The following is a 14,786-nucleotide window of genomic DNA, read 5'->3' on the forward strand; positions in this document are numbered from 1 at the left end:
AGAAGAAGAAGAGAAATGAGTTTCCTCCCTGTAATTAGCTGCAAATTGTCAGTACGCGGATACTCTCATCAGTTAAACTGCTGTTTTTTCTCTATCTATACCTGAGATACATTTAAAAAAAATCATGCTTGTATTTCTACAGCTGCCCTTTTCCTCGAACCTTTACTTTCAGACTTGCAGATATATCAGCTCTACGGCTGTAATTGTTTCTGTCTAGACAAAAACACACACCTGCTGATTTGATTGCTGTGTTTATCAGCTGTCCACTTTTCCCTTGCCCTCCTGAAGGCTGAAGACACTCAACCACCCCAAAAAAAACAAACAAAAAAAAACCCTGGGAGAGATGCCGGCGCTGGGGCTCTGTTACCATAGCGACCAACAGGCTCACCTGTTGCCAACGGTTGTCATCTTTAAAAAAGAGGAGAAGCAAAGAGAGAGTGGTGAGGGATTGCAAAAGAAATGCAGAAACACCACTGTGTGAATGTAAAATAAAATGTCACTTACTGATGCCTTCATGTTGCAGTCACAATGTAGGAATTGTTTGCATTAATCACATCTACAAATGTTAAATTCCTTTTATGATCTCCAGAATTCTCCATTTGTAATTACTATAATAAAAAATATATTTGAAGTGTATATAGATGAAATCATCATGACATTGTGCCAACAAAGTAGATAACTCGCAGCTCATTTCAGTTGTAGAGATATGTAAAATCAGCAAACTTGTTTATTCCTGTTGTCATTTTCAGTCATAACTGTAACATGTAAAGAAATATAGTAGGTTTGGCCACCAGAGCTCAGTCTCAGGTCTCTACTGGTGGAACAGGCAGTTAAGCTGAAAGACACCGTGACACCCAGTGGTGGAGGGATAAGTTATAAGACTGTAAACAGCTGGCAGCAAAAAGAAACTGTGGGGAATGACATATTTATTACATCTGACTTAGTGAATTAAATATTTATTCGACCAAACCCGAGCAGGTGTTTGTTGGAAAAGTGGACTTACTAACTAGATGACTAGTTAGAGTAACCAAGATGATTTGGATAAGTTTTATTTGTGTCTGTCGAGTTTTGAATGAATGAATTGATTGAAATGTGTTTTATGATGAGTTAACGAGGCAATTAAGCATTTTCAGTCTTCTGTGACTGAGACGAAGTTGAATTCAAAAGTTGAACAGTTGTACTTAAGTAAAATAGGTGAGAAAATTACTTTTCTTTACATTTTGTAGTTTTCTATTGTGTATTTGTTAGTCTGAAAAGCTTAAAGTAAGCAGAGTACTGCGGCTGTGCTTTTTTTATGAACTGTGCTGCTTTTATAGCATCTTTGATGAACCAAATTTACTGACGGGGAAGCCAAACAATGTGCTGCTGTGGATGGGAACCACAACAAAACTCGTTTTAGCCACCCCAAAAAAATTCAATACCTGTTCATGTTTACACTGTATTTTGAGTATTTTCTTCACTTAACCTCACGTACTAAGCAATAAGGCAGCAGTAGACAAGCAACTCCAGCGTTCTGTTAAAATGACAGTGTTTTTGTCAGTGGAGTCTTGTGGCTTTTTATTTAACAGCATTAATTTCCGTACAGAAAAGGCTGTGTGATGACAACGTAAAGTAGTGAAAATATTCTAAGTGTAGGTATATTTAAACTGAGATAGATTTTTTTACAAGGCTTAAAACTAAACAATTGAGGTGGTGTTTGCTCAGCGCCATTGAAATGGAGAATATCTAGTTACTTTAAACAGCATTGTACAATAGATCAACTATTGTCTTACCAGTTAAAGTGTAATAACTCACAAAATAGATTTATTGACGCATTGTCAATGTTCTTTGCTATTGATGGATGGTCAAACTGCACAAGTCACTTGGAAGACAATGCAGGCAAAACAATGTAGTTAAGCTCTGAAGAAGAAGGATGCCTCACTGAGCATTTATGCTGATCTCTTGGCCACTTAGTCCTGATTATCCTGTAAAATGCGGAGGATTAGTCATAACTAAAGAGCTCTCTGTGAGAAGGAAATAATGACAATTTCAGTCTATGTAGCGCTAGAGGATGACTCATTACCTGAAGACTGTTAATGGGTGGTTTGTACTTTTAAACACAGCAGACCAGTGCAGTGAAGGTGCAGTAAAATGGAGCATTCATATTCCACATGATATGAAATTGCTCTCCATTCGAGGACTGGTGTTAATATCGTTGCTATTTCTCCCTCTTTAATTTTCCCACAATGTGAAGAGGTAGAGCATCACCACTTCTAATTGGCATGATTGAATCCAGTCGGTCACTTTTGTGGAGAAAAAGGAGTCAAATTTTATGTCTCAGCTTATATCATGTGATTGTTTCATATGGAAATGTGGCTGGATGTGCCAAAGACAGTCATGAAGTGCTAGCTAACATTGGCTGACAGCAGAGACTGTTTGCGTGTGTGGCGGGTGAGGAGGTGGTAGGCAGCAGGACTATGCAGTCAAATGACGAGATTGTAAATTCGGTGTGTGTGTGTGTGTGTGTGTGTGTGGAGCAGTGGGGTACGTGCAATTACTCAAGTGACAGCTTTGATTAGAAGACTGCATTTATGTGAGTGTGGAAAGGCAGTGTTTCTATTCATTCCAGTGACTACGTGATTATGAGACTATGTGAAGCCTGTGTGTTTTGATACTTATCATTGTTTACATGACCTGGAACACACACACACACACACACACACACACACACTTTCAGCTATTTAAAGAATGCAAGGCGGCAAGGCAGACTATTATGTTGTATTATGGTTAAATCTGCAGACGACTTCAGAACAAAGATCCTGCAGGTTTCATATGTGTGTTTGAGCAGATCAGGGTGATGTCATCTTTACCTGCTGATGGATTACCATGCACACCAGCCGCTCTGCCACTTATAGCCAATTATATACAAATTGCATAGCTGCTGCACACATTAAATTGGCGCTAACCATTACTTTAGTGCCTTAAATTAATGTTAATGATGTTGTTGTGTTTAAAAATGTATGAATGTTTTTTTCATACTGTTAGGCCCATTCATTTGTTTTCATTAATTTCCATTCAAATCTGAGTAAATTCTTGAAAGTAGCTCAAGATGTTTAGTCTGCACTTAGTGGGCATCAAGTCTATAATTGTTTTCAAAGTTACTAATAATCGTAAAACATTATTTTAAAAAGTTACTAAAACCCCATTCTCCTGTGTGACTCTAACCCCACCGAAGTCCTGTTGTCGTTTGACCCATCCACCACCCCTCTCTCTCCCCCAACATGGACTTTCTTGCTCTTTATACATCACCTGACTTTCTCTCGTCATACATTTTATGGCCATGAAAGGTTGTCACCTAACAATAAGTATAAATGACCCATATCTGTGACGCTTTTAACCAAGTTCATACCTCCTCTAATCATTCTAAGTTGATAAATTTGGCATTTAGTTTCAGTCACAGTATGTCAGATACTTTATATTTAAACGATAAATAAAAAAGAGCTGGGCTAGAGCTATTTCCTCAAGGAGCTGAGTTACAACCTGAATCTCACTGGAACATTATGTTATTCGTGCAGTACAGTCTTGTATTGAGTTGGAGATTTATCATTATGACAATGCTCTGGCAAAGTGTAATAAATAATCGCCGTAGAATAAGAATAAATAACGCACCGCTTATTTTGCATCTTGTATCACGAGGAGTACATCTTTTAAACATGGGGGACAATCTGCCTGACCTCAGGTGTAACTTGTTTGCAGATGTGAACATAAGCGTACACAAACTGACAGGCGAGTAGTCAAGCAGACGCACACAGACTTGCATTTACAATTACACTTACATACACAGAATCAAAAGAAGCTTTCAGCGGATTCCCTTTCACCCCACTGCACACAGACAGTGGGCCTCTGAAAGCATCCCCTCAAAAAAATAAAACCAGTCAGTGGTGTAAGAACGTCTGCCCCGATGAGTTTATGCATACATGCACAAGTTCAGACACCCAAACACCGGTTTTGCACCCAGACAGTGAAGGAGCAGGGGTGTAAAATCCAAGTCAGGAGTTCTTTTTATTTTTCCTTGGAGGAACAAACAGCTTTTCAACAGGGAGGCAGAGGATGTATTACCTCGTTCTTATCTTCCTATTTGCAGCTTTAGTTGTTTTGCCGTATTAAGTTTTTTGCCCCGCTGTTTTCCTGTCTATCTGTTCTGTTGTGTACGAAGTATTTTGCTCTCCACTTTTAAATATTATTTTGTGCTTTGTTTGCAGTGAGTATCTATGTCGATCCGTCTTGTTTTTCTTGTTGAGTAACTTCATTAGTGTGCTGTTGTTGTGACAGGACCATTTTATGCAAATCTCTGTGATTTGATCCTAATCAGTTAATGTTTTTGTCCTCCATGCAGACGACGGGCCTTATCAGCGAGACCCGGCTCCTCCTCCTCTCTGCTCTTCCTCCACATCCAGTGCTCTGTTGGAGGAGCGCAGGAAGAGCCACATCCCGGAGGAGTTTGCAGGCCTCCTTCATGGATCTTCCCCGGCTTGTGAAACCCCTGACACGCCTTACCACCTTTACAACCCCAAACCCCGAAAATATGCCTCTACGGATGTCCAGAGCAGCCTGCTGCAGACCCCGGAGTTCAGCATCGTGATCGGAGGAGGACCAACTCAGATCTTCTCCAGGTCGGGGAGCGAGTCATCACCTCAGAGGACTGTCAACGACCCACCGAAGCCACAGGTGGTGTACCGGACTATCTTCCACACTAGGGTCAACCAGGACCAGGCCCGACCCAGGAACTGTGAGCAGGCGGATCCCCCTTTTGGCTGGTCGACGCTGGGCCACCCACCATCCAGCTCCTCTGGTCAAAACGGGGAGGTTTCAGAGTTACGGGGTATCCAGACAGGAGTTGTGCCCAAGGGGAGCTCATCAGGTGCTGGCTACGAAGAGAGGGCTTGCACCCTGGGAAGGATGAGGTCCATGCCTCGCAGTGTGTTGGACCTGCAGCTGTCCAAGTCTCTGTCCAAGTCTGATTCCAACCTGGTAGCTGTATCTCCCATACAGGTAAGTTGTTGGGTTGGGCTGGTGTGAAAATGTTCGAATAGGTTTGATATTAAGCCAAACACTGGACCGGTACATTTTACCCATTTAACTAGGTGTCCCGCATGATTCAGCAGTTAATTCTGAGTGGAAAGTAATGACACCATGTCCCCAGAAAACGAATGTCCGACTATCTCTTCGCATCGTGTAACACCGGAGCTTTCCGTCTGCACTGAAACCATTAAATAAGCACCTCTGTTACCTCATGTAAACAAACTGCTTAATTATCAGCTGTGCGCTCAAGATCAGACTGGGGATGTAAACACTTAAAAGATGGGTGAGTAAGCTATTTGCTATTTTCCTAAGTTTCTCATATGACTTTTTGAACTAGAACACACACGTTTTATCTTGTGATATGTACTGGAAATGATAAACGAGAAAACAAACAGCAAGTAACATTAGCCTATCTTGTTTTTAGCATGGTCATTTGCTTTAGCAGAAACTCTCAGCTTCCCAGCAATCTCCCTCCAGCCAGGTGACACTTTGTTTAGGTGTTTGTGGTGAAAAAGTATATTTCACATATATAATTCCTGATTTCAGCTTCACGAATCAGTCGTTTGTCATCCACTGTTGCGCTTTCAAAGCGAGCATAAAATATATATAGAGGCAAAAGCATCTGTTAAAAGTTCAGCTCACCTGTGACAGTAGTTGCTCCACTGGTAGGTTTACAAACATATTAGGCTAATATTTATCATGCTGTCATAATGCTTAATACTAATGCAATTCAAATTGGATTTAGCGCTGTGGTAAGCTACTTTTTTTTTTGCATTATGAAAGCAGTTGAAACTTTAACACACTTTTCACTCTTCTGAGACATTTATGTAAGAGGCCATGGCCAACATAAAAGTATCTTTTATTAAAAGTTATAAGAAGTTCCTCTTTTTACATAAGTGTAGGTCAGCAAAGAGATCTCAGTTAGCAATGAGAGCAAATGCGTTTATTGTAAATATTCAGCTGAATCAATTATCCACAGAGATAGTTTGCATCTTGCTGTATCATGCAGTGACTTCAGAAACAGCACAGAAACCAGTGCAACCAATTAGATAACTCAGTAATCTGGGCCACTGTGCTCCCTGCTGTGCGGCACATTTTTATGAGAAGACTTCTTTAATTCATTGTAAATAAATCATAAGCTAAATACATAGTCTGTTTGATGAAAAATGCTTCTTTAAAGATGAAACTTTGATGAGTGCCGAAAGGACTCGGTTATTCTCTTAACAGTTTTTAGTGCTCAGTTGTCCAGATTTTTACTGTAAGGTTAAAGTATTTGGCAACCTTTGCATCTCATTGTAGTAGGATTATGATTAGAAAACAAATTGTTGGTTTTTGCTCTGGCCAGGAGGAGCACAGCTGGGGGTCTGGATCTCGTGGCCAGGGGCCTGGGACTCCGAGCCCAGGAGAGGGTGCCAGCCCGGGGGGGAGACTGGAGAGAACGCCTTCCTTCACTGCAGAGTGGGAAGAGGTAAGAGGAGGATTTTCCAGACATTTAAAGCTCAATACCAATGTTTAAGATTGATTGAGATATAGAGGAAAGTGGTCAGTTTTACAGAACTAGAAATCAACCTCTTTTCCTCTCTTCGGTTATTCCCTTTACTGTGACACTGCGTGTATTTCTGTAGTAAAAATCATGCTTTTCCAAGTGAAGGATCTCTGCAGGGGGCAGTCGAAACCTCTGCACCCACAGCAATGAGCTTCTCCAGTTTTTGCTCGCTTTGAAATTCACTCGGCTGCTACAGCGCAGAAGGAGCTCCAGTGCTAATTTAAACATGCTCTCACATTGATTTTCCTCTGTAACCAGCACTGGAGCTGCAGGGAAAAGCAGATACAAGAGAGAAAGCAGTTTCTCTTATAGGAAGCAGAGGTCGAGGACGCTGCTGTGTGTTTGGTCTCTGTGTTTTTGTGCCCCGGGCTTCCGCGGTGTTAAAGGGTCTTTGACACAGATGTGATGCATCGACTGGACGAGACTGTTGGATCTCACTTCTCTATAAACGCGTCAGGTCACAGACACATTAACTTCTGCTCACTGGTCATTATTCACACTACAGACAACACACACTTATGTAATCTGGTCCTTATGCATGTCTACACCCTGAAATGAAGTATCTCATACTGTTATATTTTGTTATGATGAGAATGACTTAATTAGTCTTTCTATTTTTAAGATAATGCTAATGCATGTAACTGGAAGTACATTTGTGCGTGCCTTTTCACATTTGCATGTGCATGTTCATTAGTTCCTCAACACAGCTCATAACTATAACTTGCTGATGGTGATGAATTACCATATGGAATTTCCCATAATTCTTTGCAATTAAGGTGACCTTTCTTGTTTAATTGCATGCTACGGGAGGACGAGATAAGATGGCTTCAGGGAAATTTACGGAGTGATTTATGGGGATTTCACAAGCGAAAAATAACAAAGTTGCAGCACATGCTCAGGAAAGAGTTGCTTTATTAGCAAGAGGCAATTCACGGGGGATGTCCCACTACAGTCAATGATCTGAGGATATCCATACTCATTAGTGCTACAGGCACAAACAAGGTAGTTTCTGCATGTTACAAATGTGTGCTTTAATCCGGCTTTACCTTGAAAATCGCTGATGTTGAATTGTTTGTGGTTATTTGGATGTTAATTAACAGCCTGTAGGGAAATGTTGGTGTGTGTGATGTGTTCAGTATGAATAAGACTACAGTGATGGTGGATTAGCTATTGGGTAATACAGGTTTATAACTACCTGAATCTTATATTTGTAGTTTAGTTACAGTCATCAAACATAAAAATAAAGACTAAGTTACGTGACATTGTGTTGCATGAGAGTCTTGTGTGGACTGAACATGTTGTTAATACTATAACTAAAATGGGGAAGAGCACTGCTGTGACCAGGAAATGCTCTGGGTTTGTAAGATCAAACACCCTTTTTTCTATCACACCTTGAGTGCTTTCCTGCAGCGAAGAAAACTCCACATTGCTCAATTATCTCTCATGATAGAGAAAAGATTACAAAACCGTTTTTTGTGTGTTGGGTTCCAGGAAGATTAGCTGATACTAGGGCATTAGCTAACATGGATCCTAATAAACTTTACCCCTTACTGAGATCTTCTTGCATAAAGAAGTGTAGTATGTGCAGTCAGATAATCTTTTAAACAAACCTACAGGTTTGCCCAACTTATTTGAAAGAGAAAATGCAGCAAACCATAAATATATTACCAAAACATTTTAAAATGCCATAAATGTTTAGTTTATCCTGTACATATACACTGATCAGCTGCAACAATGAAACTACTGACAGGTGAAGTGAATACTATTGATCATGTCGTTACAATGCAATGTTCTGCTGGGAAGCCTACGATCCTGGCATTCATGTGGATGCCCGTTGACACGTTTCACCTACCCAAACTATAGATTAAGTACACAACCTCATGGCAGCTGCACTCCCTGATGTTCCCTGACCGCCAAAACTTCTCAGGAATGGCTTGAGGAACGTGAGAATGAGCTCAATGTGTCGACCTAGCCACACCTAGGAAGTGTGTGCACTTGGACTTTAACAATGTCTGGGTGGGTGCACTCAAGGTTTCCTGGCAGAGTATTGAACCCTAACAAGATAATCAATGTTTCCTTCATCTCTCAGTGGTTTTAATGTTGTGGCTGATTGGTGAATAAGTATAAATCTGTACATAACCATTGCAATTTGCAGGCCAACATCCTAGTTGTGTGCACAGTTTTCTTTTGCAACAAAGCATTATTGAAAATTTCCAGTGAGTTCACTTTTAGTTTAACCTCCAAATAAAATGGTTCAGAATAAATGGGCCTAAGATCATCTGACTCTATTGTTTGCTGTATTCCCAAAACTCAGTAATAACATTATTTTGTACAAATATGAAGAAAACAACAGTAAGCTGTATCTATAGTTTTTGCTTGAAGCAACAATAATAAAGCAGAGTCAAGTGATCAGTTTTCGTTAGATTGTTGCTACGATCGACTTTGTTATAAATAGCAATGTAATCTATTCTTCAGATTGAAAAAAACTAATGTAAAGTTATTCACGTACAGTGAGAGTTGAGCTCCTAGGTTCCACATGGGAGGTACATGTGAATTAGTGCTTAGTGTGCAGTGACATATGCAGACATTGCTACCTGTATTTTATTTAGCCACATGGATAAGGCCACGTTCGTGCTGTGCCAGCTTGTAAACTCTGTTTACATCTGTCAGACCTTGAACCTTTAAACACCCATCTCTGACCAGCCGCAACAAGGCCGGTTCTCTGACCTGTGGTGAGCTGGCGGTCCTGACAGGTGGACGGATGTGCAGGTCGCATAGTTCAGTGGTTAGCAGCAGGTCCAGGGTCAGGGCTGACCGGTCGACAGCCGGCAGTCAGACACTAATGAAGCCACTGTAGCTCCCTCCAGTCACTCTAACTCTTTCTTCATCTCTGCTCCACCTTTAAGATTCCTGCTAACACATCTTTTTTTTTCCTGCTCTGCTCCTCCATGCTTTTCAATTCACAGGGGGAATGACTGACATTCAGCGAGCTGGCTGGCGTAATGATCATGTTATGTGACACTTGAATCCAGAAACAGGAGTCAGCCTTATTAGTGGGAAATGACTTTCCCTTGAACTGCTGTACATCTCTCTCTAACTCTGGCTCTGTCGCTTTCTCTGCCATTTGTTCAGATCGACAAGATTATGAGCTCCATTGGGGCGGGAATAAGCAGTGGACTGGACATCAAGGAAGATGCCTCAGGTAAAAAACACACAAGTTTGTATGTGTAAAAATGTCAATAAATCTGACTTATTAGAGTTTGGTCTTATTTGAGTAGTTCTGGCCATCATTAATTGTGGTTATAACACTGTACTCGCCGTAGTTAATGCTGAGAAGACTGCAACATTTTTAACAACGACATCTGACAAGGTTAGAAACACAAACAGCTGGATTCTGACAGCCAACAGTGGGGGTAGATAGCGCCCAGCTGGAGATCCCTCAAGGTCAGCGGTCCTTTCCCTGGAGGTCGAGAACCACAGTAAATCCTGGGGTAGTGAACATTTAAAGAAGAAAAGCATTTGCTGCACAATTTTTTTGTGTATATATTCTGAATGATTGGAAATATCACTTTTTTAGGCTTCTAAACTTTTTGGTAACTAGTTACTGATTCATAGACATATGCAGCTGTTGACAATAGAATTGGTTGGTTTTTTTTCAAATTTAACTTAATTTTCCAATTAAGAGAGGTGGGCAATGCCGGTAATGTTTGGGTTTTAGGAGCATTCTTTGGACATGTGGCGCATTTGAAAATTACGTCTCAACTGACTTATGGCCTCTTTCCTTTTCATGGTCAGCTCTGCATGTTGGGCACAAACCAACAGTTTTCAAAGTTGGTGTAGGGATGCATGCTGAAAAAAAAAGCTCATATTTCTTGTCAAAAGGAGAAGCACACCGGCTATTAAACATTATGAAAGACTTGGATATCAAAAGGTTAATAATACAACATCAACCTTTTCAAGAAGGTGGTTGAAGGAATGAAAGAGGGAGGCTGTGTTTACACAGTTGAGCAAATCTGTCACAGGTGAAAAGCTTTAAAAAAAAAAATCATATTTTGACTCAGAGAAGCAAAATGTCATAAGTGGCTCCACTTTTCCGTATTTTGACAAGATAAACAACATGTCAGGGCATGTTAATGGGAATATATGCGGCTGCATGTAAACAGGAATATTAGTGGGATCATTATTTTCATTAGCACTGTAAAGCCAAGTAGGAATATTGCATTTTTCAGGGTAAACGCAATAAACAGAATATTTTGTGCATTGAATTGATATTAGTGATCAAACAGGTAAAGTAATTAATGGTGTAATATGCAGGAATGTCAGTTATTATGAATCAACATGATGCCATGCCTACTCAACAAACGCCAAATTAACTCTTGTTTGGCATTTCGCCTCACTATTCTTTCTAAGTAATGCTAAGTAAAAGTTCCCACATAGATGTGCACCTGTTCACTACTTTTTCATAAAGGTGGGTGTACACAGCTGTACATGTCTCGAACCTGAAAAATGACAAGAAAATAAGGATATAAATTCAGAGAGCAGAGTCTCTGCAAATAAATACTCTGCCACACACTACTAGTGGGTCATAAGTGATTTTTTAGAGGGGTTTCTTCTGTATGAGTCTTTTTTCTTTTATTTTTTACAAAATCCTGCATAGTTTGTCTTCAGTGTCTCCGAAGCTCTTTGGTTATGAAGAAGCCTTCAGAGGAGGTGGAGCCACAGAGAAATGATGAATGATATTTGTCTCCCTGCTTAACTTGCGCTGAAAGCTTTAACCATTATTACCAATCAGAATGATGGTCAGAACTACAAAAATAAGACTTAAATAGACATGAATCAGAATTATCCTTAAAGATACGAGTTTGTGTTGGTGATTTTGCTTTTTGACTTCCTTGTGCGCATCAAATCCCTGTTTTCTTCTACAGTTTTTTTTCACCTGCGTACCTTAAATCCTCCGCCACTCATCTCTATTTACTGCGTTCATCCCCCTCTCCCTGTGTTAACTCCCCCATCCTCCACCTCCTGATCCCCGCTCCTCTCTTCCTCTCTCTTTTCATCTATGAATGCTAAGCCTCTGCTAACCATGGTTACCACAGGGCGAAATCCTGTTTGTGCCAAACCAGCCCCCCCACCAACACACACATACCTACACCACAAACACAGACAAACACACACATATAGATGCGGCAGCATACATACACTCAGCACGGTGTGTGTGTGTGTGTGTGTGGGAGGGAGCTCAGCTTCTTGCAGACAAAGAAGCTGGAGCTGTTTGTGATGGCTATTATCAGCAGAGCGAGCCAGATATATGGAGAGCAGGAGAGAGCAGGGTGACGATCGACACCGTGAGAGAAGATAGAGACAGGAGGTAGACAGAGGAAAGTGAGCAAGAGAGAGAGGAAGAGAGAGAGAGAGGGAATGAGGGAGGAAAGCATCGCTCAGAGAGAGGAGAGAGAGAGAGGAGGCTGCAGAAGCATACAGATGAGAGTGGGAGTACTTGATAAAGAGAAATCTACAGCACAGGCAGCTCTCGCTCTCTCTCTCTCTCTCTCTCTCTCACACACACACATTTGCACACACACACACACGCGCTCAAGGGAGCAGCCAAGCGAGCGCAACAGCTGAAAAAGAAAGCGGCTGCTGTGCTGAGCGCGACAAACACAGTCAGTCGCTTTTTGCTTGCAGGATCTATACCTCCAGTCTTATCCGACACCCATCTCTGGCAGGATTTAACCCCAGGACGGTAGCTGGTTTCTGGATACAACTTCAGCCTCCGCCCCCCCTCCTCATCCTCCCTCTGGCTGGATTCAGAGAAAGCAGCATCTGGACCTACCCTTTACCCACTTGCACCCGTGCATGCTGACCCCCTCTCTCCTCACCATGCCTCTAGCCTAGCCTCTCCTTCTTCCTCTTCCTCCTCCTCCAACTCCTTTCTTCACCTCTTCCCCTCCCTCTACCTGCCTCCCCTGTATCCTCCTCCTCCTGCTGCCTTGCCAAAAGACTCCTCAAAAGCATGGCGGGCTCCTTCGACAGCCACTTTGCCCGCCATAACATGATGTGGCAGTGCCAGCTGTCTCAGCCGGACTGCCGCTGCTACCGCGTGGACGGCTACTCCTTACTGAAGCGTTTGCCCCTCCACCCCCTCATAGGTCCCCGCTGCCCGCTGCAGTCTGTGGGCCAGTGGCTTGACTCCATCGGTCTGGTCCAGTACGAGAACCACCTGCTGGCCAATGGATTTGACAATGTCCAGTTTATGGTAAGTGTTTGCACATGTGTTTTTCAGGGTTGAAAGGGAAGCAGGTGGGATCTTTACGCTGGGAGTTTAGGATGATCACACATTTCTCTTTCCTTCTTGTTCATTTTTGTCTTTTCTTTGGCTCTTTTTTTGATGCTTAAAATGTAATCCCCTCTCTCTGTCTGTCCCACCTCCCTCTAAGCTGTCTCTGCTCTGAGGTATAGCTCATCATCACTCATCATTTTCTTTGCAGTGATTAGCGTCCCCTTACTCTGATCCCCTTTTGTTAACTGGATTCCCTCCTCTTTGTATCGTCCTCTCTCTCATTCTTCCTTTCCCATCATCGCTGCCTCTCCCCGCTGATGCCATGTAAGGTCCTCCTACGCACAGAAATCCTACGCCAGCATCGAGCTGCAGACATACATGCTATACTGAAAAAATGCATGTCAGAAACCACGCTTGTAACATGGTTACATACTCTTGCCATACTTGCATACTTTTGTGTTTCTATGCACGTCGTGGACGTGCTTAAAAACACAACCACCTGTAGCCTGTGGATCAGGATGCAACCTGATCCTCCTTTTTATCCGATGGTCCCCTCATCCACAGTGACGTAGGAAGAGAAACTCGCTGGGTCATTTCGCATTCAGAAACTCCTTTGATGTTGGCGTGTGAGTGTGTATGTGTGTTGGTTATATCCACAGGAAGAGAGGGTGAGTGAACGATGAAGCAGGGAATGAGGAGAGAAAAGCACAGAGAAGCGATGAAGTCAAATTGAGAGGAATTGCAGCAGAGGCAGAGCGAAGAGACGCTGCAGAAGGATGCTGACTGGAGGAGTTTATCTAGAGTTGCACATTGTTGCTGTTGGGGAAAATGGCAACTTTTCAGGACTAAAAACAGCTTTTTTTAGGGGTTTATCTGAAGGGTTTTAAAAGCAAAGTACTATCAGTAGAGAAGAATGTGTTTTCTTTTAGATAAGGCTGCTGATGCTTTATTTTCATACAGTTCTACCAGTTTAACTTCACTTAGATGTCACTTTCTTAAAAGAGGTCAACTAACAATTTATGCAGGCATTTGTATGTGTGTGTGTGTGTGTGTGTGTGTGTGTGTGTATGCGTGTGTGCGTTGTGGTCCTCCACTCAGTGTGACCTGCATCTCTTTCTTTTGGTTACCCTGGCAACACGGGGAAATCACAGAATCTCTTTCTCCGTGTGTTTCTCCCTCACGTGGTCACTGTGTATCTGTATGATTTTGACTGCACTTTACAGGCATCATTAACTATTTCATACTGGTGAACTGGTTTTGGGAGGGATGGAAAGATGCTATTAATTTCGTGTAGCATGTGTGTGGGAGAGGACACTCTACAGTTAAACATCGCAGATCTCTGCAGTGGCTAGTGGCTTTTTTTTTATTATTATTAACCAGTCCTTAACTGCTACAGTCCTAACACACCCTCTCCTCCTTTACTACTCATTTTGTTTTTCCTTGTCAGCTCAGTTCCATAAGGCTTCATTGACATGTTAAGAAGGAAAAACATGTTGCAAGAGCATGAACAAAGTAAATTATGCATTAAATGCCTGTGTTAAAAAGTGGTGATATTTAGAGCGTGTGAAGTGAAACAGCTCATTTGAAATAAGTAAGAAGAGAAATACACAGCACCATAAAATTAAACATTCTTTATATTATTGTCTTTCTTTCTTCCTCTGCATCCTGCAGTAATGTTGTGTGCAGTAATGGCTCCAGCACAAATGTTAGTTATCCTTTTTGTACAGATTCCACAAGTATTAAAGTATTAAAATTATTTAGCCATAATCTTTTTTTCCCTTTTTTTGCATTATAAGAAAGCATATGACATAATAACAGTGGAGCTACTGATCACAATATAATAGGACAAAACAGGAAGTTAAAAAATTTCACATATGTTCATATAAAAAAAAAACAACA

The 14,786-nt window shown here is 41.6% G+C and overlaps 1 protein-coding gene across 6 annotated transcripts in view; it reads left to right on the forward strand.

Annotated features, from left to right (window-relative positions):
- The window catches only part of anks1b (ankyrin repeat and sterile alpha motif domain containing 1B), a 284,427-nt gene that overhangs the window by 194,863 nt on the left and 74,778 nt on the right, over positions 1-14,786 (forward strand). For all 6 annotated transcript variants that reach the window (XM_042511305.2, XM_088072744.1, XM_088072740.1 and 3 more), the window contains 4 exons: positions 4,376-5,031; positions 6,407-6,529; positions 9,740-9,809; positions 12,757-12,863. In XM_042511305.2, coding sequence (XP_042367239.2) covers positions 4,376-5,031; positions 6,407-6,529; positions 9,740-9,809; positions 12,757-12,863 — 956 coding nt within the window. The remainder of the gene's footprint in view (positions 1-4,375; positions 5,032-6,406; positions 6,530-9,739; positions 9,810-12,756; positions 12,864-14,786) is intronic.

The sequence above is a fragment of the Plectropomus leopardus genome, chromosome 22, assembly GCF_026936395.1.
Source record: "Plectropomus leopardus strain MGB_pleo_1.0 chromosome 22, ASM2693639v1, whole genome shotgun sequence".
NCBI lineage: Eukaryota > Metazoa > Chordata > Actinopteri > Perciformes > Serranidae > Plectropomus > Plectropomus leopardus.